Source organism: Anolis carolinensis, chromosome 2 (assembly GCF_035594765.1).
Source record: "Anolis carolinensis isolate JA03-04 chromosome 2, rAnoCar3.1.pri, whole genome shotgun sequence".
Classification (NCBI taxonomy): domain Eukaryota; kingdom Metazoa; phylum Chordata; class Lepidosauria; order Squamata; family Dactyloidae; genus Anolis; species Anolis carolinensis.
Genome location: NC_085842.1, coordinates 135,769,433 through 135,796,721, shown reverse-complemented (window position 1 = coordinate 135,796,721; position 27,289 = coordinate 135,769,433). Strand labels below are relative to the sequence as shown.

At 41.2% G+C, this 27,289-nt stretch overlaps 1 protein-coding gene across 2 annotated transcripts; it reads left to right on the top strand.

Annotated features, from left to right (window-relative positions):
* Positions 1 to 1,980: 1,980 nt before the first annotated feature.
* On the top strand, positions 1,981 to 26,859 carry wbp2 (WW domain binding protein 2). Of its 2 annotated transcripts, XR_505703.2 has the most exons (9): positions 1,981 to 2,195; positions 7,405 to 7,513; positions 11,028 to 11,163; positions 17,725 to 17,817; positions 18,808 to 18,948; positions 21,383 to 21,505; positions 23,526 to 23,602; positions 24,609 to 24,931; positions 25,438 to 26,859. XR_505703.2 is itself a non-coding variant. In XM_003217203.3 (8 exons), exons 1-8 carry the CDS (start codon positions 2,137 to 2,139, stop codon positions 24,660 to 24,662), a joined length of 792 nt encoding a protein of 263 aa, XP_003217251.1. In that variant the 5' UTR covers positions 1,981 to 2,136; the 3' UTR covers positions 24,663 to 26,859. The 2 variants fall into 2 exon arrangements, 1 of the variants encoding a protein (XP_003217251.1); XM_003217203.3 differs by having other exon boundaries at positions 24,609 to 26,859.
* The last annotated feature ends 430 nt before the right edge of the window (positions 26,860 to 27,289 follow it).

Here is a 27,289-nt window from a genome sequence, read left to right as displayed (position 1 = left end):
TTTAAATGTGTGGCTTCTGAACTGCAGGTATTTCTTAAAGAAAAAATATACCAATCATAAAATTATCCACATGGTTGCTTTTTCTTTTAAAATAGCCTTCGTGTGATTGTAATGGATTTTATCATAGATGGCAAATAAATCAGGAGGTAACTGCATTATTAACAGAGTGTGCCTCTAAGAGGAAAAGCAGGAACTATAATAACAAATACTGTATACTGCTTTTCCTCTCTTATTCTCATTTACTGTTTTTCATCTCTTACAGACTCATCATCATCCTCATAGACAATGAAGTCAGTCTGTGGGGCTAGTTTACCCGGTGTTTAAGAACACATCAATCTAACGTTATCTATAATGGAATCCTATTGATCTTTTTGGTTTTACTTAACAAAAACTAAATAATTGATTCAAATAGGGTTTAAATCAGGCATAGGCAAACTTCGGTCCCCTGGGTATTTTGGACAGAGGTAGGAAGAAAGCAGGCCTTGAAACAATTGCAATTGACCACCTAGATTAGCACTGAATAGCCTTGCAGCTTCAAAGCCTGGGGGAACACTCACACTTGCCTCAAACAGACAAGAGTTCTTTCTCCCATCCTGGACATTCCACAGATATAGATGTAGTTTTAGAATCTGCTCCGCCCCCTCCCAATTTCTTATGTACAGGACTAGATAAGACCAGTCACCCAGCACTTGAGATCTTGAGACATAGCTACAGCAGTTGTTTACTTGCTTTGTACTGTGAGTCAATAGTGCAGGCATGGGCAAACTTTGGCCCTCCTGGTGTTTTGGATTTCAGTTCCCACAATTCCTAACAGCCTACCACTTGCCTAACTTCCAACAGAACTCACAACCTCTGAGGATCCCTGCCATAGATGTGGGCAAAACATCAGGAGAGGATGCTTCTGGAACACGGCCAGACAGCCCAGAAAACTCACAGCAACCCAATGTTTTATTTCTTTTGTAAAGCATCACGGACATAGGTGCAGTTATATATAAACAACAACAATAATGAAAACAATAATAATACTGCACCAAAATAATATAGCTCCCTTCGCTCAGAAGCGCGCAGGCCTGTGTCATTATCTCTACAATTTCCCAGGGTTATTTATTTATCGTGTCAGAAGCGAACCAAGGGTACATTTGTATTTGAAAACAAGCAAAATTTAAAAACTTGGCATTCTACTAAATGTCCTTTGACCAGTAGCTGGCCACTGTAAGAAGGTCCTCTATTGTGCATGTGGCAGGGCTCAGGCTGCATTGCGGTCTGTGATTTGTGGTTTGCTCTTCTCCACACCCACATGTCGTGGGCTCCACTTTGTGGCCCCATTTCTTGAGGTTGGCTCAGCATCTCATAGTGCCAGAGCGCAGTGTGTTCAGCGCCTTCCAAGTCGCCCAGTCTTCTGTGTGTCCAGGGGGGATTCTCTCATCTGGTATCAGCTGCTGATTGCGGTTCTGGGTATGAGGCTGCCACTTTTGGACTTTCGATTGCTGAGGTGTTCCTGCAAATATCTATATTTTAGGAATCTATTTCCTGATTTAAGGCGTTGGCGTGCTGGCTGATATCTGAACAGGAGATGGGCCGGAGATGTCACTGCCTTGGTCCTTTCATTGTTGGCTGCTACTGAAATAGAGCAACAGGTGGTGCAATGCCGGCTAAACAGTATAATTTCTCCAGTGTTGTGGGACGCAGACATCCTGTGATAATGCGGCCTGTCTCATTCAGAGCCACATCCTCTGGGCATGCCTATTCAGCGGCAGAGTAGCAAAGCGCAAGGGCAGATGTCTTCATCGTGTCTGGTTGTCATGCCCAGTCAGCTTTAGTTTCATATTACCAGAAGCGACTTGCAGCATTTCCCAGGGTGCACCGCGCGGAAGAAGCGCCGTCTCGACGAAAATGGAGGCTTCCCGATCTTTTTCTGTAAAATAGGAACTACCTTTCCCAGCGTGCTCCGCTCCCCACTTCCGGCCTGTGTGTTGCCTGGGAGCAGAGTTACACCGGAAGTTCCTGGCTGTGCTGGCGTAGTGTTGCTTTGGCAGCATTGGTCCCCTCACTCAGTCCGGCCGGCGGAGAGGCGGAGGCGGAGAAGAAGAAGCAGCAGCAGCGGGCCAAAGGGGCCAGAGTCCTCCGGCGGCGGCCATGGCGCTGAACAGGAACCACTCGGAGGGCGGCGGCGTCATCGTCAACAACAGCGAGAGGTAATGGCCGAGGAGTCCATCTGGCGTGGGACCCCGGCAAGGCTTCCTTGGGCCGGCTCTCTTGCTGCGTCAGCGGGGCCGCCCCTTCCTCCTCTCCCTCCTCCTCCTCTAGGCAGTTTGGCACAGCTTTAACTGCCATGCCTCAATGCTATGGCATCCTGGGAGCTTGGTGAGCCCCTAGCACTCTTTGGCCGGGGTGGCTAAAGGCCTTTTAAAACTCTCACGATTCCATAGCATTGAGCCATGACAGTTAAAGTGGTGCCAAACTGCACTCATTCTGCAATGTAGTTGCACCCACAGATGCTCCGTGGGTCGCTGTATCCGCAAGAGTCACAACACAGAGTAGTAGTAATATCGTTATTTTATTCACATGGATATATTATTGCTATTACTCTTATTAATCAAAACAGGGTTGCTGTGAGTTTTCCGGGCTGTATGGCCATGTTCCAGAAGCCTTCCTCCTGACGTTTCACCCACATCTGTGCAAGGCATCCTCAGAGATTGTGAGGTCTGTTGGAAACTTGGACCCGTATGATAACGAAACAGACCTCACAAGCCATTAAATCAGGCATGGGCAAACTTTGACCCTCCAGATGTTTTGGACTTAACTTCCCACCATTCCTAACAGCTGAAAATGTTGAAATACCTCTGACATTCTGTCTTGTATGCCTAATAAAACGGCACTGACTGTTTGCCGTGTATGCATACATTGTGATCCACCCTGAGTCCCCTTCGGGATGAGAAGGGCAGAATATAAATACTGTAAAAAATAAATGAATAAACAGCCAATAGGCTGTTAGGAATGGTGGGAGTTGAAGTCCAAAACATCCGGAGGGCCAGAGTTTGCCCGTGCCTGCATTAAATGCTAATGAAGCTGGCCATTTGCAACATTCACACTTGCCTCAAACAGACAAGAATTACAGGGTTGTTGTATGTTGTATGGCTATCCAAGACAAAAATTATTTCTCCCAACCTGGACTTTCCACAGATATATAAACCTCCCTTGCTTAGTTTCCAACAGACCTCACAACCTCTGAGGATGCCTGCCATAGATTTGGGTAAATCATCAGGAGAGAATGCTTCTCGAACATGGCCATACAGCCCGGAAAACTCACAGCAACCCAGTGATTCCAGCCATTAAATCCTTCAACAACAGAAATCAAAACAGGTATTATCATAATCATCATCATTTTATATATTACACTGGCCGACACACATTTTGGTGCCTCAAATGTACATTTGGCCTACTAATTCAAAAACTGGCACCAATTTCCCCCATCAGCTCTAACATATGCCAACAGCCAGTTGCCATCTGCTCTGCCATAGAAAATCAGGATAACCATATCTGAGAAACGTGCTAATGCACTCTTCCCATGCAATTTTCTGAATCAGCACCCTAGATAACCCCAGGAACAGGCCTAAAAAACAAGACACCAAGATATTTTTATTAGGCTATGTTATTAATAATATGAGTAGTCACAACAGACATTATTATTTTATTAACAAACATACTAATAGAACTTATTAGTATCTGGTGCAACAGATCGTTATTATTTTATTTTATTCACAACAGATATTTTATTGGTAATATTTATCACAGCAGATGGATTATTATTTTATTTGCAACAGATTAGTAATCTTATTAGTATTAGTCACAGCAGGCATATTTTTATTTTATCACAATTGATATAACTAATATTTGTCACAACAAATTTTTATTATATTATTTGCAGCGGTATTAATTATATTCTTAGTATTAGTCACAGCAGACTAATAATATTCACAATAGATATATTGTTAAAATATTGTGGTTATTTATCACAACAGATTATTTATTGTTAAAAATTATATAATAGTTATTTTTAATCATAAAGACAAGTTGCTGTTACTTTATTCACAATTGATAAATGATTAGTAACATTGCTATTGTTTGTTACAACAGACAGATGTATTATTTTACTCACAACATATGTTATTAATGATAACATTGGTATTATTCATAATAGTCATATTATCATAATCAATTATATAGGGCCATTAACATGCATGGCACTGTATCAAACATCTAAATACAAGAGTCCTTCCAAAAGCCTGCAATCTAAAATATATGTGTATTGTAGATATATATATACACACACACATACACACACTGGGAAGGAATAATAAAAGAACGAAACTATGTAATGCAATTATAAAACACATTATCTTGATAAAATGCAAAAATACAATGTAATATAGAGCAAATTAGCTGATAAATGTAGTGGCAAAATTTATAATACCATGAAACAAAACAAAATTTCCCAAAGCTTTGGAAAATAAGAAAGGTTTAAATTGAGGTTTACAAATAATGAGGGAAAGCAGAAGACAGGTGTATAGCTGGAGTATAACATGTGCTGTGGCTGGGTTAAATTTGATAGTACCTTTATTCCCGCACAATCAAGTGAAGAAATAAACTTCTGATGGCAAGTGTTGGAAGCTTAAAAAGCTCTCAACCCCTTATTTCTGCCCGAACAGATTTGTCTCGGTCTTTATTTCTTTACTTTGCTGCTTTCTGTCCCTGTAATAATTGGATTTTGAAAAAATTGGGTTGTTCTGGAAACAAAGATTGGTGATAAACCTTCAGTGGGGACACGTTTTCCCCATAATAAGTCTTTCAGGAGTGGATTTGCCAGGGGTTGATTTATCTTACTCCCTGTTGTTTCACCCTCGTTCTTAACTATGTGTCATTTGTTAGTCGGATGTTTTAACTTGGGGACTGCCTGTACTTTGTAGTTTTTCCCCTCCAGCTGATATCATACAGAATGGACCCACAAAAACATAAAATACCACGATCCTTAGTTTGTTTTGGAGTGTTTTTTATGTTCATCCCTGGACATTGGAAGATAGTTTTCTCTGATCATGGATATTCAAATTCTCAGTTATTGTGCCTTTTTGTTCTCTGTTGATTTATCTGTAATCTGTGGCAGCAAATTCCACTATTCATATGTATATACATATAGGAATTCCTTTTGTCTATATTGAGCATCCTTATGTTGTAATATAGCATTTTGAATGCGTTTTAACAGAATCAAGTTTCCCATTAATATTTCAAGTTTTATTTTAATTTAGTTTGGTAAACATTTTCAGTTTGCTTTTTTGGCCATATCTTCTAAAACTACTAATTTTCAATAGTTCATATTTTTTAGCCAATGTATCTGCATTTTCATGGTACCCAACACTCAAAACCAAGCAGTGAAATTAATGGATGCAAAATTTCTGTAATCTTAAGCCCCAGGTCAGGTAGCACATACAAGTCACTCTTTTTGTACAGAATATTAGGAAGTGCAAATGAGAGAATGGTTGAACAGCCTTAATAATAAATCCAACATGATGAGAAGCCAAAACCAGTATATGTGAAATAGCATTCAATTTGGATACACATGGCATTATGTGAGCACATGTCAGAAATATTAGAATTACTTTTCAGTTTCCCAATTAGTTCACACGTTTTGTAGCTAAGTTTCTTGGTTACACTTCCATATAGGATGTCAGTGCTTCAAGGTTACTTTCTATATAAGATTTCACCAGCCTTTGCTGATCTTGTGGACTTTGAGGCATCAAGCATAGATGTAATTAATCCTATGAGAAATTAAGTCTCAACATCGCTTTCTCCAATGCCAGTATGCATAAACTGAAGACTGGGGACATCATCAAAATCAATGCTTCATATATTATTTCTGCCTGTGCTATACAAAACCTACGTATAATTTAAATTAATAAGGTACCATAAAGAGGGATTGCAACTGTAAATGGAATTCGCAATCAGAAGGCATCTGGATGGCATTGCACTGCCATAAAATGTTGCAAATTTTCTGAGATTATCCCACTACCACCTCATGTTCTCCTATCATGTTCCTATCCCTCTCTGACTAGTAGCAAACCTCAATGAGGAAGCAGCTGTCTAAAACAAAACAATTTGGGACAGTACACAATACTGTAATTTGTAGTGACAGCACATATAAACAAAAATATATTACAAATTTCCCACATTTGTCTTAGTGTTATTTCTTCTTAAGAAAGAACTAAAAACAAATGACATAATTTGTTACAGTCTTCAAATGTACTTAAGGTAAGGGTGGCAAAGAATAAAACATCAGTGCAAATAGAACATGTTTGCAATAGCTTATGTTGAAACATCACCTGCTAACAAGGTCCTGTGAGAAAGCCTTTTTCGGACCACAATTCAGAGTGTTGCTAGTCATCTTTAAAGCCCTATATGATGAGGTTAAACAGGCTTTGAAAACTCCAGATGAGAACTGTCTTTTTTGGCCTTGCCATTCTTACAGGAAAGTTGGGTTTCAAACATGAAGCAAGGCTTTTTTGGAGGCTGTTCTCAAGCTCTTTACCGCTTGTCTTTCCACCAGGAAGCATATGCTTTTTCAAGTCAGGCTTTTAACAGATGGTGTAATGGTTTGAGTGTGGGGCTAAGACCCTGAAGAACCAGAGTTTAAAAACCTCACTCAGCCATGGAAACCTACTGGGTGATCTTTTTCTTTCAGACTATATAATCACAATAGTTTCTGTGAGCCACATGAACGAGACTGATGGGAGAAGAAACAATTTGTCATATTAGATGCCTTTAAATAACAACTGCAATCCCAAAAAGATTTGTCATATTAGATGCCTTTAAATAACAAGTGCAGTCCTCAAAATGGGCCATGTGTAATTCCTTTACACAGATCTTTAATGATCTCTTTGTGAGACCATTGTTCCTATATTTAATGGGGCCTCATGCTATGCCATTGCAGACTGATTAGTTCTAGATGTACAAAGAATACTGGCTTCAGTATTGTTTTCTCCCTTGATCTTCTGTTTCTGTGATGACTTCCATCCAGCTTTTTTCAAATTATCAGGTTGTTGCTATCCCATAATGCCATCACTAATTAGTAGGCCCGCCATTTCACTTTGGTCATGGATGCAGGACCACCTCCCCCAAGTGGGAAAGCATGATAAAAATTAAAAAATTTTAACCTGAAAAAGTGCTTCTCTAGGTATCTCTAGGTCTTACAGGGTAATTCTGTGATCAGTTTCCATAGGAGATTGACCATAGAATCATCCTAGAGAACTGGAGATTTCTAGAGGAGTGTTCTCTCTAGGAATCGCTAAATCCTCGTGATTCTGTGATCAATTTTTGGCAGAAATGAATGTCTTGTCTTCTGTTTGTTTATAGTGTCTTGATGACTTATGATCACATTGAAGTTACATTCCATGACATGGAACATATGCCAGATGCTTTCAAGGGAACCAAGAAAGGCAGTGTCTTCATGACCCCATATCGAGTAAGTAGGCAAGCATGTACTTAATTGTATACAGGTCAGCATCCTATTGGGGCATTAGACCAGCGTGACCTCTCAATATGCTAGCAGTTGTACTTCTTACATAAGGAAGCATCCTTATGCAAGCAGTCATTCATTCACTGCAGTGCAGTGGGGTATATCTGCACAATTTTCCTGTCCCTCCCATGATAGGGAATATGATGTTTATGTATTCAAGCCAGATGATTTCGGCAACAATTCTAGTGTGAAATCCAAACACTGTTCTTTCTAGACTCTACACTGTCTTAACCTGGTAGATTTCAAGCAATTTGTAATTTTTTTTTAGCAGTGTTATAACTGTGTTTTAAATGTAACTAGCTGTGCCCGGCCACGCGTTGCTGTGGCGAAGTATGGTGGTATGGGAAATAAAGTATTGAGGAATTGGTGGTAGTTAAGGTAAAGGTTTTCCCCTGACATTAAGTCAATTTGTGTTTGATTCTGGGGGTTGGCGCTCATGTCCATTTCTAAGCCAAAGAGCTGGCGTTGTCCATAGACTCCTCCAAGGTCATGTGGCATGACTGCATGGAGCGCCGTTACCTTCCCGCCGGAGCAGTACCAATTCATCTATTCTCATTTACATGTTTTTGAACTTTAGGGTTGGTAGAAGCTGGGGCTAACAGTGGGGGCTCTCTCCGCTCCCCCAATTCAAACCTGCAACCTTTCAGTCCAGAAGTTCAGGAGCTCAGCGGTTTAACACGCTGCGCCATCAGGGGATATTATTTCCTAAAGCTTGTGAATATACAATATTTCTGATTGGATTTTTTGTCTGTTGGAGGCAAGTATGAATGCTGCAATTAGGCAAAATGATTAGCATGTAATGGCCTTGCAGCTTTAAAGCCTGGCTGTTTCCTCCCTGAGTGGGGAGGTGTTAGCTGGCCCTGATTGTTTCCTGTCTGGAATTCCCTTGTTTTCAGAGTGGTGTTTTTTGCGATATTTTATGTGCTTCTACTGTCTGTGGCCCTCAGAAAACAGAGGATTTGCCAGACTTTGGTGATGGGAATACTTTGTTGGGAGGTGTTAGCTGGCCCTGATTGTTTCCTGTGTGGAATTCCCATTTTCAGAGTGTTATTCTTTATTTAGTGTTCTGGTTTTAGAGACAGTATTGTTCTGTTTTATTATACCACAGTAATTTTTATATATTCTGATTTTAGTGTTTTTGAATACTTGGAGCCAGATTGTATTCATTTTCACAGTTCACAGCAGCACAATAATAATAGTAATGATAGTAATAATAATGACTTTGGTAATACACACTGCTTCACTGACTTCTCAGCTTCCTTTCTGGAAGAATCCTTTCTTGGGAGGTGTTAGCTGGCCCTGATTATTTCCTTTGTGGAAATTCCCAATTTCCCTGCTTTATTTATTTATTTATTTCCAGCATTTATACCCCGCCCTTCTCACCCGGGGGGACTCAGAGCGGCTTACAACAGTTGGCAACATTTAATGCCAAGAACATAATAATAAAACAAAAACAGTACATATCACCAATTAAAACTATAAAAATACATCATTAAAATACATTATAACAATTAAAACATATGTAAATTAGATCAATTTGTCTAAAAACCTCATGCTTCAGAGTGTTGCTGTTTATTTACTGTCCTGGTTTTAGAGATTATATTGTTTTGTATTATTCTACCACAGTAATTATTTCATATTACAGTAGAATCTCACTTATCCAACATTCGCTTATCCAATGTTCTGGATTATCCACCGCAGTCTGCCTTTTAGTAGTCAGTGTTTTTGTAGTCCGTGTTTTAAATTCATTGTGATATTTTGGTGGTAAATTTGTAAATACAATAATTACTACATAGCATTACTTCGCATGGAACTACTTTTTTCTGTCAAATTTGTTGTATAACATGATGTTTTGGTGCTTAATTTGTATAATGATTACCTAATTTGATGTTTAATTGGCTTTTCCTGAATCCCTTCTTATTATCCAACATATTCACTTATCCAACGTTTTGCCGGCCTGTTTATGTTGGATAAGTGAGACTGTACTGTATATTTATAATCTTATATTATCTGCTTAGAACTGGATTATATGAGGCCCCTTCTACATAGCTGTATAAAATGCACACTGAAATGGATTATATGGCAGTGTGGAGTCGAGATAATCCAGTTCAAAGCAAATAATATAAGATTATAAATGGGTTATATAGCTGTGTGGAAGGGCCTTGAGTCTACACTGCCATATAATCCAGTTAAAATCAGATAATCTGTATTTTATAGGCAGTGTGGAAGAGGCCTAACTCTGCCTGTCCCCTGGGCTGAGTGGGTTGCTAGGAGACCAAGTGGGTGGAGCTTAGCCTTCTAACTGGCAGCAATTGGATAAAAACAATTATTCCTCTCCCTCTAATTAGGACTTTATTTTTCTTTTCTTTTTGTTCTATGAGCATAGAGGCATGGATGAGGGGTTGTGCTGCCAAGTTTAGTGTTTCTGAGATGTGTAGTTTTGTTGTTTTGTCCTAGGCCAAAATTTCATTACCCTTTTATATATATAAGATGTAACTGTGACTGACTTTTGCAAATAACAGTGTAGCTTTGAGTGTTGTGAGTTGAAAATTTGAAGAGAAATAATACAGATTCAGCTATAAAATCTTTGAAGCAGCAAGAGAGGATTTTTCTACCTCCCTGCCCATCATTTTGGAGCCATAAAGCACACTTAAGGTAAAAGGTAGAAATGGGTAGATATTTTGAAGAGCTAGATATCCTCCAGATGTGTGGTAGAGTTACATTTCTTATCACATCCAGTCAATCTGGTAATAGGAGTTGTAATCCAACACAGCCCCAGATGGCAAATATGACTTTCCTTACTTTTGGAGCCAAGTAAAAAGAGAAGTTGCACTGGTGGGGAGAGGTCAGGATTAGCTGGATAGAAAAAGATGGAATGGGTTTTAATCAGTGATAGATGATAAATTCTGTGACAGATATTTCATGGGCTGACCATACTAACCTACTATATCATTTAACCTTAATAGTCAGGCAGCCGTGCTAGCTAATGTGTGTCCCTGCTAAGTTAATGGCTTCTTCCCATTAAATATCTGGCCAGCAAAAGCTTCAGATGATCATTTTAGTTTTTTAGATTCTAGCCTCCAGTCCCCCCCCCCCCCCCATATTAGGAGCAACTTGAGAAACTGCAAGTCGCTTCTGGTTTGAGAGAACTGGCTGTCTGCAAGGATGTTGCCCAGGGGACGCCTTGATGTTTTTAGTTTTTTTTACGTTTCTACCATTCTTGGGAGGGGGGGCTTCTCTCATGTCCCTGCATGGAGCTGATAGAGGGAACTCATCCGCGCTCTCCCTGGGTTGGATTCGAACCAGCAACCTTCAGGTCAGCAACCCAACCTTCAAGTCATCGATCCTGCCAGCACAAGGATTTAACTCACTGCACCACCAGAGGCTCCTAGCCTCCAGTAATAAGCTCTGACATTTTTATCTGTTTCATTGTTAAATATCTTTATTCTTTTGCTTGCAGATTATCTTTGTGTCTAAAGGAAAAGATCCAATGCAGTCTTTCATGATGCCCTTTTATTTGATGAAAGATTGTGAGATTAAGCAGCCTGTTTTTGGAGCAAATTACATCAAAGGTGTAGTGAAAGCCGAGGCAGGAGGTATGTACTATAGCAAAGCCATTGTGTTTAAAGCCTTGAGTTTTGTGAATGCACTGCACTACAAAGGGAATCTGTGAATTGCATGAAATTGGGGTTTTTGTGAATATGGAACATTCTTCCCTGACCAACAATCAGAGACTATTCCCTCTAAAAGCAGAAAAAAATTGTGTGCAAAATCCAATCAAAGGTCCACTTAGTCTTTTGTTTCTGTCCCTGGTGAATCACATGCCTCAGAATCTGATAATTCAAAATATAGAGGCTTAAATTTTAGCTATAGATGTGTCTAAACATATCTTAATAAATAGTCTATTGCGTATGCTTGGCAAACTCCCTTCTTTGTAAGTACTGTAATAATACATTGTCTTATACCCCACCCAAAAAAGTTTTATTTATCCATCTTGAATCAAGTTCAGTAAATTTTCTCTCCTATTTCCAAGTTATATATTCAGGGTGAATCATTTATTGCTAGCAGTAGTTTGCCCTTATCCAAGCTGATTATATGGAAGTAACTTTGTGTCAGTGAAAAGCACACCTTACGCCTTGTGGTTTCAGAGAAAACTGATGTAAAAAAACAAGGAAGCAAGAGCAAGATTAAACTAGGAGAGGTTATTTTTTGGCCTTGCATGATTTTTCTTTCTTTCATGTTTGCTTAAGATCTCAACATAAGCCTTTATGCTTTTGCCAATACAGTAGAGTCCCGGTTATCCGACTTCCGTTTATCCGACACACCGTATTATCCGACGCACTGCCGGGGGGGGGGGGGGAGCGTGGCAAGGAGGGAAGGAACTTTTGCACCCATGCATGGAGGAGGGTGCAGAGGGGAGGGCCAAACTTGAAAGGCGCCATTTGAGAAACCTTTGAAACTGAAGCCACAGGAAGGTGCCTGGAGAGAGGCAGGCTCAGAAGGAAGCTTTAATGGAAAATTTCTTCTCCCCCCCCCCCCCCGGCGCCTTCCTTGTTTACCTTACAGGAGCTCAAAGGCTCCCACCAGCTGTTTTCTAGGGGCGGGCAGCGAGGCGGGCTCCATGTGGAAAAGGGCCCGGAGCCGCCATGCGCATGGCTGCCTCTGACGCGGCGTCTGTCTCCCCCTCCGCCTCCTCCTTCGCATCTTCCTGGGGAGGAAGAGGGAGAAAAAAGATCTTTTCTCAAACTCCCTGCCGAGGGAGAAAAAAGCTCTTCTCTCGAGCTCCCTTCCTGCCAAGGGAAAGAAAAGCTCTCCTCCTCCTCTTCTCTTGAGCTCTCTCTCTCCCTTCGGCTGCTTGAGAGAGCTCAAGAGAAGAGGGGGAGGAGAGCTTTTCTTTCCCTCGGCAGGGAGTTTGAGAAAAGATCTTTTTTCTCCCTCTTCCTCCCCAGGAAGATGCGAAGGAGGAGGAGGAGGGGGAGACAGACGCCGCGTCAGAGGCAGCCATGCGCATGGCGGCTCCAGGCTCTTTTCCACACGGAGCCCGCCTCGCTGCCCGCCCCTAGAAACAGCTGGTGGGAGCCTTTGAGCTCCTGTAAGGTAAACAAGGAAGGCGCTGGGGGGGGGGGGGGGGGGAGAAGAAATTTTCCATTAAAGCTTCCTTCTGAGCCTGCCTCCCTCCATGCATAGGGCCTCCGTATTATCCGTCAATTTCAGTTATCCAACATTGGGCCCGCCCGTTTATGTTGGATAACCGGGACTCTACTGTACTACCACATCCCAAAATTTCATTGACATACAGTGTCTATTAACATCTGTTTTTCACATTCATATTTACCCATACTCCAATCCTTGGCAAACATTCTAGTTTGTGAAAATCCAGATATTGGATTTGCTTTCAATTGTATGATTCTTTGTTGAGAGTTGAGATTTTCTTTGTAGAAATTGTTTCTAACTGTCCTTGTGATTTATCCTTAGCTATAAGAAGCCTGGTTTGTCTTGCATTGTATCAAAATGCTTCATTTAATAAGCAAAACTCAAACTTCTGCCCTATTCTTTGTTTGTATTTGCAGTTATAGGGAGGCAATATATCAGGAAAAAAATGATCTTATCCTCTCCATTCCAGATATTAAACTTAAATTAGCTGAACGATTTCATTCATTTAGCATCTTTAAATGGTCAGGACCAAACAGCAATTAATATTGGAGAAGAGCTAAGAAAGGTCATTGAGCTATAACTATAACTTATCTTGCTTATAAGTTTATTTTTCCTTTGTGGTCTTAACTCTTCATTGCAAACATTTGAAGTAATTGTCTGGAAGGCATTTAAATAGTGCTTGCTTTTGTGGTGCATAAATTATTGCCTGACAGGATTTTAGTAGTCTCCCATTTCTTCTCCATTTGTGTCATTTTAAATTACATTAAAATGGAGAACAGATTGCCTGGAAAAGGATGTGACATATTGGTTTCCCTTAGACTACCATTCTGGTTGTGCTAATATCACGGAATCATTTGAGAGAAGCCGGCTGCCTTTGGGAGATGTCTTGTCATTCTCACTCTTGTGCCAGAACTCTTTATCTTAGCTTTGATTTCATGGAGTTCCATATAGGCATACACATACTTCTCTTACACTTCACTAGTTTTCAATTAGAGCAATAGTTGAAGAAAAGATTGAAAGAAAAGTGTATATTTGCCCAGATGATGACCAGAGAGTCAAACATTTATTCATAACTAAGTCTTATGCTTCCTCTTGTATGATCAAAAGGTACATTATATTTCTGAAATAGGTGGAAGCCTACATCATTCAGTGAAAGTATGTGCTACACCAGGGGTCCCCAAACTAAGGCCCCGGGGCCGGATGCGGCCCATCGAAGCTATTTATCCGGCCCCCACGGCACAAGGGCAGAAGTGGGTTGGGCTAAATGACTAAATGACTCTTCTTCTCTTATTATTATTATTATTATTATTATTATTATTATTATTATTAACATTGAGGCTGGGTGGCCATCTGTCAGAGATGCTTTGCTTGTGCTTTTGGTGCACAAAGGCAGAAGGGGATTGGACTCAATGGCCCAAAGGGTCTCTTCCAACCCTTTTTATTATATTATTATTATTATTATTATTATTATTATTATTATTATTATTATTAACATTGAGGCTGGGTGGCCATCTGTCAGAGATGCTTTGCTTGTGCTTTTGGTGCACAAAGGCAGAAGGGGATTGGACTCAATGGCCCAAAGGGTCTCTTCCAACCCTTTTTATTATTATATTATTATTATTATTATTATTATTATTATTATTATTATTATTATTATTATTAACATTGAGGCTGGGTGGCCATCCGTCAGGGGTGCTTTGCTTGTGCTTTTGGTGCACAAAGGCAGAAGGGGATTGGACTCAATGGCCCAAAGGGTCTCTTCCAACTCTCTTTGTTATTATTGTTGTTATTATTATTATTATTAATTATTATTAATTATTATTGCTTGGTGGCCAACTATAGTCCGGCCCTCCAACGGTCTAAAGGATCGTGAACTGGCCCCCTGTTTTAAAAGTTTGGGGACCCCTGTGCTACACAGTGGCATCTTAAATTTTTTTATTTTTTTTTACAATATTTATATCCCGCCCTTCTCACCCAATAGGGGACTCAGGGCGGCTTACGATAAAACACATATATAAAATTGTACAATACATTGTGAATCAATTAAAAAGTTATTAAATTACATCAGACATTCATAAAAACACTTATAAAATACAAATAGGCATGTTCGAGTCTAAAAGACTGGGTCTGTCAATTGAGTTCCAGCGTACATAATAATAATTAGTGCTGCTAATTGTTATTCAAAAGCCTGGCCCCACAACCAAGTTTTAACTTTCCTACAGAAAGATAGGAGGGAGGGAGCCTGCCTGACTTCACTGGGGAGGGTGTTCCATAGGTGGGGAGCCACTACTGAAAAGGCCCTGTCTGTCGTCCCCACCAGCCGCAACTGTGAGGCTGATGGGACCGTGAGCAGAGCCTCACCTGATGATCTTAAGCTTCGAGGTGGGTCGTAACGGGGGATATGTTCGGACAGATAAGCTGGGCCGGAACCGTTTAGAGCTTTATAGGCTAAAGCCAGCACCTTAAATTGTGCTTGGTAGCTAATCGGCAGCCAGTGGAGTTGGCGTAACAGAGGAGTGGTATGCTCCCTGTACGCCGCTCCAGTTATTAACCTGGCAGCCTCCCGTTGGACTAATTGAAGCTTCCGAACAGTCTTCAAAGGCAGCCCCACGTAGAGTGCGTTGCAGTAGTCTAAACGGGATGTAACAAGAGCGTGGACCACCGTGGCCAAGTCCGGCTTCCCAAGGTACGGTCGCAGCAGGTGCACAAGTTTTAACTTTGCGAAGGGTCCCCTAGCCACCGCCGAGACCTGGGGCTCCAGGCTCAACTATGAGTTTAGGATCACCCCCAGACTGCGAACCTGCACCTTCAAGGGGAGTGTGACCCCATCCAGCACAGGCTGTAACCCTATACCCTGTTCGGCCTTCCGACTGATCAGGAGGACCTCTGTCTTGTCTGGATTCAATTTCAATTTGTCGGTCCTTTGTCGGTGACAGAGCTGGACATCATCTGCGTACAGATGACATCGGACCCCAAAACTCCTGATGATCTCTCCCAGCGGCTTATGTAGATGTTAAACAACATGGGGGACAAGACAGAGCCCTGCGGGACCCCACAAGTCAACGGTTGTGGGGCCGAGCAGGCGTCCCCCAATGACACTATCTGGGACCGACCCTCCAGGAATGAGTGGAGCCACTGCAGAACAGAACCTCCAAGTCCCATTCCTGCGAGGCGTCCCAGAAGGATACCGTGATCGACAGTATCGAAGGCTGCTGAGAGGTCCATCAGAACCAGCAGGGACACACTCCCCCTGTCCAGTTCCCAACAAAGATAATCGACTAAGGCGATCAAGGCTGTCTCGGTACCATGCCCCGGCCTAAAGTCAGACTGTGCCGGATCCAGAAAATCAGTGTCATCCAAGAATCCCTGGAGCTGTGAGGCAAAATCTGCTTAATTTGACATAAGATTTTTTGACTGTAGCCCACTTTGCAATAACTGCTTGACAGTTGAGATGTCATGGACACTTAGTCTCAGAAGCAGAGTATCTTAAGACTAGAGTGGTTGTTAGGGTAATTTTATGTGTACTAAAGGTCTTTTATTCTGTATAGATCTTTTTAAAAGTCTTAGGCCTTCCTCCACCTTCCCCGATGAAAGCCAGTCCATGGTGCCTTGCCATGGCAAATATACTAGTAAGCTTAAAGAATGACAAATCTTGCTGTCTAACATAAATTTGCAGAAATTATCCTGTCAAATGCACAGCAATCCATGCACCATTACATGTGCTTAAGAATAAAACTGGTGGTGTTCTCTGAATGCATAGGCATTCAAAGAACTCTCTTGAATATCCTTTATTGCTGTTCCTTTGCCATTGTTTGTCAGAGGTGTTCTAAGCACCTTCATCAGTCATTGACCAAAGAAACTCTCCCATCACCTCAGCAATGGACAGATAGAAGCCTGGCAATCTCATTTTTTGTTTGGTTGTGAAAGTCAGTGAAACACTGTAGACACTTGGCAGCACTAGCCTTTAAAATCCTTCTTAGTTGGACTCATTGAATTCACCTGCTTCCTAAGAGGCACTGAGCAACAGGCAAGCTCTTTTGTACCTCGGGGATCAAATAGAAAATCTCTGGCATTGGAAAGCTTTTATGTTTTCAGATGGGTTACAGAACTGGTTTGCCTCCTTCCCAGAATAGTTCTTTTTATGGGTACATGAACATCCTCAGATCCCAGATTAATGGACATTTTGAATGTACTTATACTCCTTTTCCTGTATTGACATAGAGGACAGACTGTCATGTGTGCTGCCAAACATGTTATCATTGATAATGGTGCTCTCTAACCCATGTCTACTTCCTTAAGCTACATTATAAAAATACCTCCCATTTAATTCCATGTCAGATTGATTGTCCTTCTAAACTGATGGCTAACTTGCAAAGGGCGTTGTTGAGACTTTTCAGCAAAATTGAATTTGCTTTTGCTGACTCAGAGCAAATCTAATCTCCTTGATCTTTTAGTTCTGCCAGAGGCTGGCAAACAGAATTTACTGTCTTTCGTTGGCTGTTAGCCACTCTCTAAGGACAGAGTCTTTCACTCCACTTTTCAAAAAACTTGGGCAAAGAAAAGGCTACTCACATTTTGCATCCAGAAAATTATGGTCTGGGTTTTATGCAAATTACTACACAAATTTTAAAATAGATGTTAGTGGAGAATATGGGCATCAGAATATGGATAGATGAGGAGTGACAGGCAAACTCTGCCGGAGGCTACACAGAACTTCACTTTACTCACTTCTCTGGCATTTAATGGTAATCAGTTGAATTAGATTTTAGCAGTGATTTGGATTAAGCATTTCTGTTTCTTGCATTGCAAACTGTGATGTCTTCATTTGAGATGTTTAGGCTGAAAGGACTGCCATTAGTTTTCCAAAAATGTTTTTACACAGGGCGGCCTTGAAGTACAGCTCATGGAAATCTGTGCAGGATCTGTAGAACACAGCAACAGTCTTGTAGGGGACTCAGATAATAGGCCAGTTCACTTTACAGTATCTTTGCTTTTTTTTCTAGGAGGTTGGGAAGGATCTGCAACTTTCAAAATGGCATTTTCAGCTGGAGGTGCCATTGAATTTGGACAGCGCATGCTACAAGTAGCTTCTCAAGGTACTGTTTTACATAGGAAAGCTAGTTCAGCCAGAGATAGATTTCAATCTGGAGATACCTTATGGATAAGAAGGATGTAATATCTGTGTGACTTGAGGCATTAAAGAAAATAAGGTGTCTGGGGTAAAAATAACATTTTAGGTTTGATTGACTAAATAATATTTAATATTAATAGTATCGTTTGATACTAGAATCTTAGACTGCTATGAAACCTAGAGTGAAATTACTTCATTGAGCTTTTAATTAATTGGAGTTGCAAAATAAGGGGTAGGTTTTCTTTCTATTCCACACTTTAAGGTGACTGTTTTCTTTGGCCATTAGAAAGGCACATCAGGAGCATTCATAGCTGACCCAGCAATTGAAACATGCTTGTTCTGTTACTGCCCCTTTGCTCTATATACCCCTTGCCTGTCAAAGGACAGAACTTTATCTTCTAAAGCTGCCTCTAAACAATATAGTCATTCCTCTCACCATTTTTACTGACTGGCCACATCACTTCAACCAGCCCTTTGGCTCCCTTCCATCTCTTGCAAGGAGTTACGAGTCATGAGATCCAGTAACCTTGCATTATTTGCAGTTGCATACATCTCTTTCTCTGTTTTATTTATTCAGCCCTGGTGTTCAACATGTTCACTTCACTCGCAGCCAGTGAATTGGATACCAAGCCAGGCATCTTATGCTACTAAATTAAAGTCTTTTTTTCTTTTCCTCCTTCACCAGACCCCTTCCCTACGCTGCCAGGCCCCGCAGTGCTTTTGCCAGCTCTGATCATTATGCAGGAAACACTCGGAACCAATTAATGCTGAATGATGGTGTTATATGATATGGTGAACCTGCAGTTTTCATCTCACCAGCTGCAGATCTGCTTGGTTTTATTTTAATGGAGAATTGGAGTCTGTTGGAGTTGCTGTGCCCTTGTGGTTCTGACTCATGTGTTTCTGATATGGATCTGGCTAGCCTAACAGAATTTGCTGACCCTTTTTGTTACAGCTTCCAGGGGGGAAGTCCCCAACGGAGCCTATGGGTACTCGTACATGCCGAATGGGGGCTATACCTTTCCACCTCTTGCTACCAATGGGATGTACTCTCCTGCCCCTCCTTCCGGATACCCTTACCCACCACCGCCTCCTGGTGAGTTATAGCAGTGGAATAACACAAAACGGGACAGTTTATCTATTCCCCCAAAAGCTTTCAATATGTATGCTTCCACAGTGATTAGTTTTCCCATTGCCTTGAAATCAGATGGGGACTGATTTGGAGGTAGACAAGAGCTAGCTAACATGGTTTGAAGTAGCTTGACCCTGGCATCTTATTTGTTGTAACTTGCCAGGAAAAAAATCCATATAATACTGCACTTGATGCAGGGTTCAATTTGATGCCTTCATTTTTTCAAGATTTCCGAGTGAAACCCAGTTAAGTTTTTCTTATGATGCAACTGCTTCTGCAGTTGTACCAAGAGGAAATAAAATTTCCCTTTTCCTCTATAATCCTCAAAATCTGCTCCCTAAGTAGATCGGCAGGAGGAAGAAAGGCAAAAGAGAAACATCATCATCATCATCATCATCATTTAATTACTTATTAATCGCCCTCCATCCACGATGCTCTAGGCGATTTACAAGATAAAATTGTAAAGGATAAAAATACATACATACAAATATTGATAAAATTAACATAGATTAAAAGCTCTAATAAAGAGCCAGGTCTTGAGTGCTAGGATAAAAGACCCTAACTCACGCACGGCTCTCATATAAGGCGGCAAGGCATTCCATAAGGCAGGGGCAGAAATAGAAAAAGCTCTGTGTCTGGTCCTTCCCAAGTGCACTTCTCTAGGACCCGGTACATAAAGTAAGTCTCGTTGGGATGGTCGTTGCGACCTCCGATGATGGGAGAAGGAGAGACGGTCCCTAAGGTACGATGGGCCCTGGCCGTAAAGAGTTTTAAAGGTCAGAACTAGCATCTTATATAGACCACGGTAATCAGTTGGAAGCCAATGCAGATGCTGCAGCACTGGTGTTATGTGGCATTTCATGGGTGTTCTTGTGAGTAGCCTGGCTGCCGCATTCTGAACAATACGGAGCTTTCGGGTCGTGGACATTGGAAGGCCAACATACAGCGCGATGCAATAGTCCAGCCTAGACGTGACCGTGGCATGGATGACTGTTGCCAGCACCTCATCAGATAGATAGGGTGCCAGTGACCTCGCTTGTCGTAGGTGGAAAAAGGCCTGGCAGCAGCGACTTGAGCTTCCATTGTCAGCTGCGAATCTAAAACAACACCCAGGCTCTTAACGGTAGGCGAAGGAGATAGGGCAGCACCATCGAAGGTGGGTAGCAAGTAGGTCAGACCAGTCGAGCGGCCATGCCAGAGAATCTCAGTCTTCGCCGGGTTCACCTTCAGTCTACTAGCACGTAGCCAGTTCGACAGAGCCTCCAGACATAAGGTGAAATTGTCTGGTATTGACATTGCTCCAGGCTCCAAGCGCAGAAGGAGTTGGGTGTCGTCCGCATATTGATAGCAGTCTAGGCCGAAACTCCGAACCAAACTAGCAAGGGGTCTAACGTAGATGTTAAAGAGAAGAGGGGAGAGAATTGCACCTTGGGGTACCCCACATAGGAGGGGAGATCTGTCAGAGACTTGATCCATATACTCTACGCATTGGCTCCGGTTTCGCAGAAATGAGTTGAACCAATTGAGGGCCTGACCGCGAACTCCAGACATGGCGAGACGGTGAATCATTAGATCGTAGTCAACGGTGTCAAACGCTGCGGTAAGGTCGAGAAGTACCAGTAGCGCTGATCCGCCGCTATCAGACTGGCAACGAAGTTCATCTGTAATGGCAACCAGGACTGTCTCCGTCCCATGGCCAGGGCGGAAGCCTGACTGGAAAGGGTTCAGGCCGGCTGTATCATCCAGAAATTGTTGCAATTGTCCCAGTACAGCCCGCTCTATCATCTTACCCAAGAATGGGAGGTTGGAGACAGGACGATAGTTGGCAAGGGTCATGGGATCCAAACTAGGCTTCTTTAGCAAGGGACGAACCCTTGCCTCTTTTAGGTTGTCCGGGAAGACCCCCTGTTCAAGAGAGCCATTGATTATATTACTCAACGGATCGAGTAGACCTTCCAGGCAGCTCTTCACCAGCCAGGAGGGACACGGATCAAGGGAACAGGCGGTTGGTTTTGCAACAGCTAGGATTCTAGCGACATCTTCCTTGTCAAGCAGAGTAAATCGGTCAAAGATAGGCCCACTGAGCGGCCACAAAGTCTCAAGCTCACTTAAGGTATCAACTGTAGGGGGCAGTTCCTGCCGAAGCACAGTGATTTTATCAGTGAAAACTTCTGGAATGCCTCTGCTGTAAGAGCTGTGGTTGCTGAGTTTTGGACTAAGGGAGCCGGACTGGTCAAAGCACGAACGATTTTGAATACTTGATTTTGAATACTTGAGAGAAAGCCCCATTGAATAGCACATTTTAAAAGATCTAGCGTACCATCTTGAGGACAGATATTTTAGTGATGTGGTAAATGTGTGTTTTCCTATTGTTTTATTCTGTCATCTTCTGTTGTAGCTGAATTGTATCCTGGTCCACCGATGGCTGGAGATATGGGATACATGCAGCTTCCCCCACCTCCCTATCCTGGGCCCATGGAGCCACCAGCTGTGGGCCCAGACCTTCCCTCCACTCCAGCAGGTAAGGGTTGAGGCCACAGGGAGAAATCTAAAATATTCACAAATTTTGTAGAACTAACACAGGGCCTTCAAGTCTGTTCTGTTTTCAGCAGAATTTATGAAACTCTGGATCTTGACAGTACTTATTCAGCCTATTAACACTCATGAGATGGAAATGCATAACAATGGTAGTAAGTACATTTTCAGCCCAGAAGACAGGTTTCTAAAAATAGTTCTATTGAGTTAAATCATCTCTTCATGGCTTCCAATCTAACCCACTCCATTTACAAAATTATTTTTTTCTTCATTACCAGATTTACAAGTGTGATTAATATAGAAAACAAAATATATGTTGTCCTCCTTCCTTTATATGATTAGTAAAGGGGAAAAAATGAGTCCAGACTTGACATGCAAGTTTCTCATGGGCATGACAATTTGCTGGGTCTAATGTGGGGCACAACATTGTTTATTCAGCCTCAGGAATAACATTTTAGAGAAAAAATTACAGAAAGGAGGTTCTTTAAGTACTTCTTGTGGGGCCAACAGGCCTGGGTTGTTGCAAACAGTTGCCATACATAAGAATGTGTTTTCCAAGATAGGAGGCAAGTGTTTGTTTGTTTTTTTCCCATTCCTTTTTCCTGGAGGACACACTCTCCCCTATTTACTTTCTTTTCACTGATGGACTAGAAGCACTTGGAACTTTGTCTGGGAAAGGATTTGTTAGAGGAGATTGTAATGCTCTGTTTTTCCAGTCCCCCATTTATAAATGCACTCCCCTGGATCTCCTTTTGAACAGTTGTCCGGTTTTTCAAAAGGGACTGTGCTGGAAATGTATATGCTTACCTTTCAGGTTAAACTACTCTTCACACTAATCATGTTGGAGATCTCTACAATATCTCTAATTGTAAAATGAAACAGTTTGTGGTAAACATTTTTTGTATTTTTGTTACTGGAGGCAGACAAGAACAGAGCTTCTTAACAAACTAGGTAGATAGGTGTGGAAAGCACGGTGTACACAATGCTTGCTGCCAATTGCATTTGGGAGCACTTGCATCTAGTTCTGATCCTGTGTACAGGGTCATTTCTTCCACCCTGAACATTACTGGCTTCTTTGGGCAGCAAGTTTTTGAAGTCATGAGGGAGCATCTAATAGTAGCTTTTTTGCTGCAGTTAAGTATATTTATTTTGAAGGACAGGAAAAGGTGTTTGTGGATATTCTGCTTTAGGTGTCAAAATATCTTGAGTAGCCAAAGGCACTCTGTATTTGGATGGGAAAGGGAAATAGCAGCCACTAAATGTAAGATGTTGACTAGCCCTAGATTACGATGCAAGAATCCTACAATGATATTACTCAGGGTGACCATTGTGATGGAGCATTGTCCGCCTTTCTTTTAACCCCTTTAGCAAGGAACGTGGGAGCCATCTGTGGCATCTTGAGTGGTTCATAGAGAAGGAACAGAAGAACTCTTAAGAAACCAGCTTGTTTTGAGAAACACCAGTGAGGCACTTACATACCTGTGTTTATCCATATGTAGTGCAATTGTTCTAGGCTCTCCTACCAAACCTCTTTGATAGTGTTAGAAAAGTAAGTCTTTAAAACTGCGAGGAGGGTGGATATTATTTTGTTTAACAATTTCTGAGATAGTTTTGTTAAATACCTAGAGAAAGCAATTCCACTTCTTTTATTCCAACATATTAGGAACATTGCTGTCATTCCTGCTTTGTTCCAGGTTTACTTTCCTGATTAGTAATGTGCAACATTAAACCCCATTTCAGGCATAATGGAAAAGAAGTACAAAGCACTAGTCACTTAAGCACTTGAGGAAAGGGCTGCTGAGTGGAGGGCATTCTGGTCCAGAACATCTTCCAGACTTCATTGACAAAGATTGCAACATAATCTGTTCATACTAGTCCATTAGTTTAATCTGAACACTAATGCTGCCTTCCCATTCCCCCACTTGTCTTTTTGAACTTACCTCACTAATCTGCTGTAGCCCCAAAGGCAATTCTTGTTTAACTTATGATATTTCTCCCCTCTACAGCTGAAGCTAAAGCTGCAGAAGCTGCTGCAAGTGCTTATTACAACCCAGGCAACCCTCATAATGTCTACATGCCAATGGTAAGCTTTTAACATGGATGTATTTTGTGTATTTAGTGCATCTTTTTCATATCGCAGTGTTGAAAAGGCCTGACATGGGAGGCCCAGGAGATCTCCATTTCAGACACTGACTGGATCCGTATCTCTCTGTGTCATGAACATGGCTTTGCCCCTGTCTCCTTTATCATAACTGTTCTAAAAGTTAAAGGAATAAGGCGCAAATAGTATTTTGATGTGGTCTTAACTATCCCTCACATCAACTAGAAAAATAGTGCTAGTAAGTGAGCCGTATTTCCATGAGTGTACAATCAACTTTCCACATTTGTGGGTTTTAGTTTTGTGGATTGTATTACTCTTTGTGTCTTCCAGTTCAACATTGTGGTCAATTTGACCATAGAATCATGCTGGAGAAACTAGATATTATTGGACATGGGTTCTCTCGGGTAAAAAAATATATACATGTTATTATTTGCCATTTTTCACTATTTTTGTGCGGATCAGGTGCCCCTAACCCAGCAAATGTGGAGAGCTGGTAATAGTCAATAGCAAGGGAAGACAAAGTATTAATAGTGTCTGTAGTGTGAATACTTTATTTTTGTAAAACGAATGACAAAAAAAAAACACTTCATGTAAATTGAACATGCTTTAATAATAATGGAAACAGTGTTTTCTGATACTGAATACCTTACTGAATACCTTCATAATATTCACTTTGTGAGAGGTGATCCTCATATACAAATAGTGGTTTAACTAAGGAAAGCCTGGTAAGGCTCATAATAAGCAACATTTTGGATTTTAGGTTGTGGTTGAACAAATTGGTAGGGTGTAGATGAGTAAAAAGAAAGCAACTCTTAGAAGTGTTTAAAAATATTAGTTTTCAGTTCATGGTTTGGATAACGTTCATATAATTAATGATGTTGCAAAGTTCCCCTAGGGGAGAAGAGCGGTATATAAAATAAATAAAGTTTAAATTTGTCTATTTCAAATGGTTCCTTAATTTTGCTCTTTCTGTTTCTTCTCATTTTAGGATCAGCCTCCTCCCCCTCCCTATTTTCCTCCAGATGATAAGAAAACCCAATAGACAGTACCCACACTTGCTTCCTTGCTTCCATTTGGTTCAATATTGATTAGGGATATGACAATGGTAAAGGACTGTCTCGCCTCCCTCTGGCACATGTAACTCCCACACGCAGCAGTGGTAGACATTAGGAAAACTTCTAACATTTTCCTGGATTATCCCATGCACCGAAGAAGATATTGTTCTCTTCTATATGGTTCTTTCTCCATGTCAATGATGAAATGAAGGAAAAGCTTTGTTCTTCTCCCATCCCATCTCTGAAGTGTCCTGAGGTAAATACCTTCCTTAAACCAAATCCTTATCTACACCCTCTGAATGTGGTCGGTGTGGATCACTTACGATCCATCTCTCCTGAGGTGAAGCTTTGAAAGATATTCAGCTTTGCGATCCGTCAGTTCTTCATTGCTGAACCCTACCAACGTTTCAACCAAGAAAATGCACCAATTTCCCAACAAATCTAGTAGCATGTTCTTAGGTGTTTGGTTTTATTTGGATGCTGGAATGTTCTGCCATTTCTTCTACTAAAGACACACACAGCGGCATGTATGCATCATGGATTAATTTCAAAACATTCCTGTCTGCTTATGCATCTTTCTTAATTTATTTTCTACAACGGCAAAATAATGGCTGCATGGACCTGATCCATGATTCATATTATCACCACACCTAACCTGATACTTGATTTGTCTAATCTCCTTTCTAAGAGCTGATAAGAGTTTCTAAGGAAGAAGATGGTAGACATATTAATTTATTTCCTCTTTTTTAATTTATTACTTAGATTTCGCTGCTAGCATGCCATTATCTGAAGCAAGGCACTTCCCTTTTTGCTACATGGTGTTCAACTGTTTCATCAGTATCCTAGTCCAGATTATTCAGATGAAGTCTAAACTGACAAAGGGCAAAATCTTCTTGCGGAGTTCTGCATCATTTTTTGGAGTTTCTTGCACCAAACAGATGGGGTTGGGAAATGTATGATTCTCCAAATATTTGGAGACTGCAGCTTCCAGCAGTTCTAGACAGCATACCAGTAGTCAGTGGCGAGGGTGCTGGGAGCAGCATCTGAGAACTGCACAATGGCCACTATTGCTTAGATTAATGCCAGTGAAATGCTATGCACAGCAGAGCCGGTATGTATTGTTTTTGCTTCTGTTTTTTCCTGACCCCAAATATGGAGGGAAACAATGAAGGAGCACATTAGGAATTACTTCTATATGGCAGGAGCCGTAAGCAGTTGAGTTCTTAAAGATCCCCAAAAAACTTGTCGGATTCTGTTTTTACAGAGAACTAGAAGGTTCCTGTGTGTCAGAAAATGGAAACTTCTCTATTTTATTATAATTATTTCTGGTTTGCATAAAAATCCTCATAATTTCCCTGAACTTTGCATTTGAGATTGGGGGCTTCCTGGCAAATTAAGCTATTGAAGCCAATGCTGGAAGCTTCAACATCGTTTTACAGTTGCTTTGAACCTGGGGCGCCTGCTAGCATTTGTGGCAATTCCAGCTTTGGCGACATTATGACTGTTCATCTCTGCAATGGAAATCCTTGGTTGCTGCAGAAATGTCCTAAGGAAAGATACAGATAGCATCAGTTGCCAAGATCTTGGTGAAGTGGGATGAGTTAACTGCATGCCTCTGCAATGCTTGATCTTCACTTCCCTGCCATCTCTGTGTGTTTACATCAAACTAAAGACCTTTTGAATTTTCATGAGATGGAGGTGCAAGCTGTCTCTTTTCTGAAAAACATCTCTATTTGCATTCTCAGTAGCAATCATTCTGCTGTTTTGCTGCAGGATCAAGTGACAGCCAAATAGGTGAGGACCTTGAGTTTGTGTGGATGCAAATTCAGCTGACAAAGCCTTTTCCAGCAGGAGCTTTTAAAACAGCCCCGTACTCATAACACTAGAAGTATTGTTTTCCTGATAGGTAAGGTCCAACTAAGGTCTTCGCCTTTTTCTTCAAATGCTTCCTAGCTGACCAGTGTTGTTGATTCTGGTGCACATACTCCTTTCCACCTTGTGCACTGTTTTTTCTTTCTTTCTAGATTTGCTGTTTAAACTGCAGTGATGTAAAGAAACTTATTTTAAAAATAGATACGTATTTTGGAAAAGTTCTAATATATTATGGATGTGAAATGTTTCATTTGAATGTAAGATTGTCTTTTGATTTGCTGAGACTGTGAAATAAAGATAATATACATCAGATCTGCCTGGCTCAGTTTCTGTATGTTCTTGGATGGGCCAATGGTCATTTTGACACCTTGTAGGTGTTGGTTTTGAAGGTGTGTCTTTGCAGTTCAAACACAAGATGCTGGTGGCATGGGAGATGATGCTTCGGGTCCTCCATTGACTTCTACCATGATCTAAGCTATACAGAGAATTGCTCTTACAGAAGCTACCTATAGATATAGTGTGCTTGTCTTCAAAATTCAAGGTCACAAATGTCTAGGTTGGAGTGATGCAAGTTCTTTGAGTGTCAAGATGTTCAATTCTCCTCTTGTCAAATCTCAGCCGAGGGTTTTCTCACTTAAATCTTATCTTAAATAGCTCTTGTGCACCTTAGGGATGTTTCCTTTACTTTTCATTAGATGTTCTGGGTGCAAATCACAATAGAGACTTCAAGGGATAGCTAAAG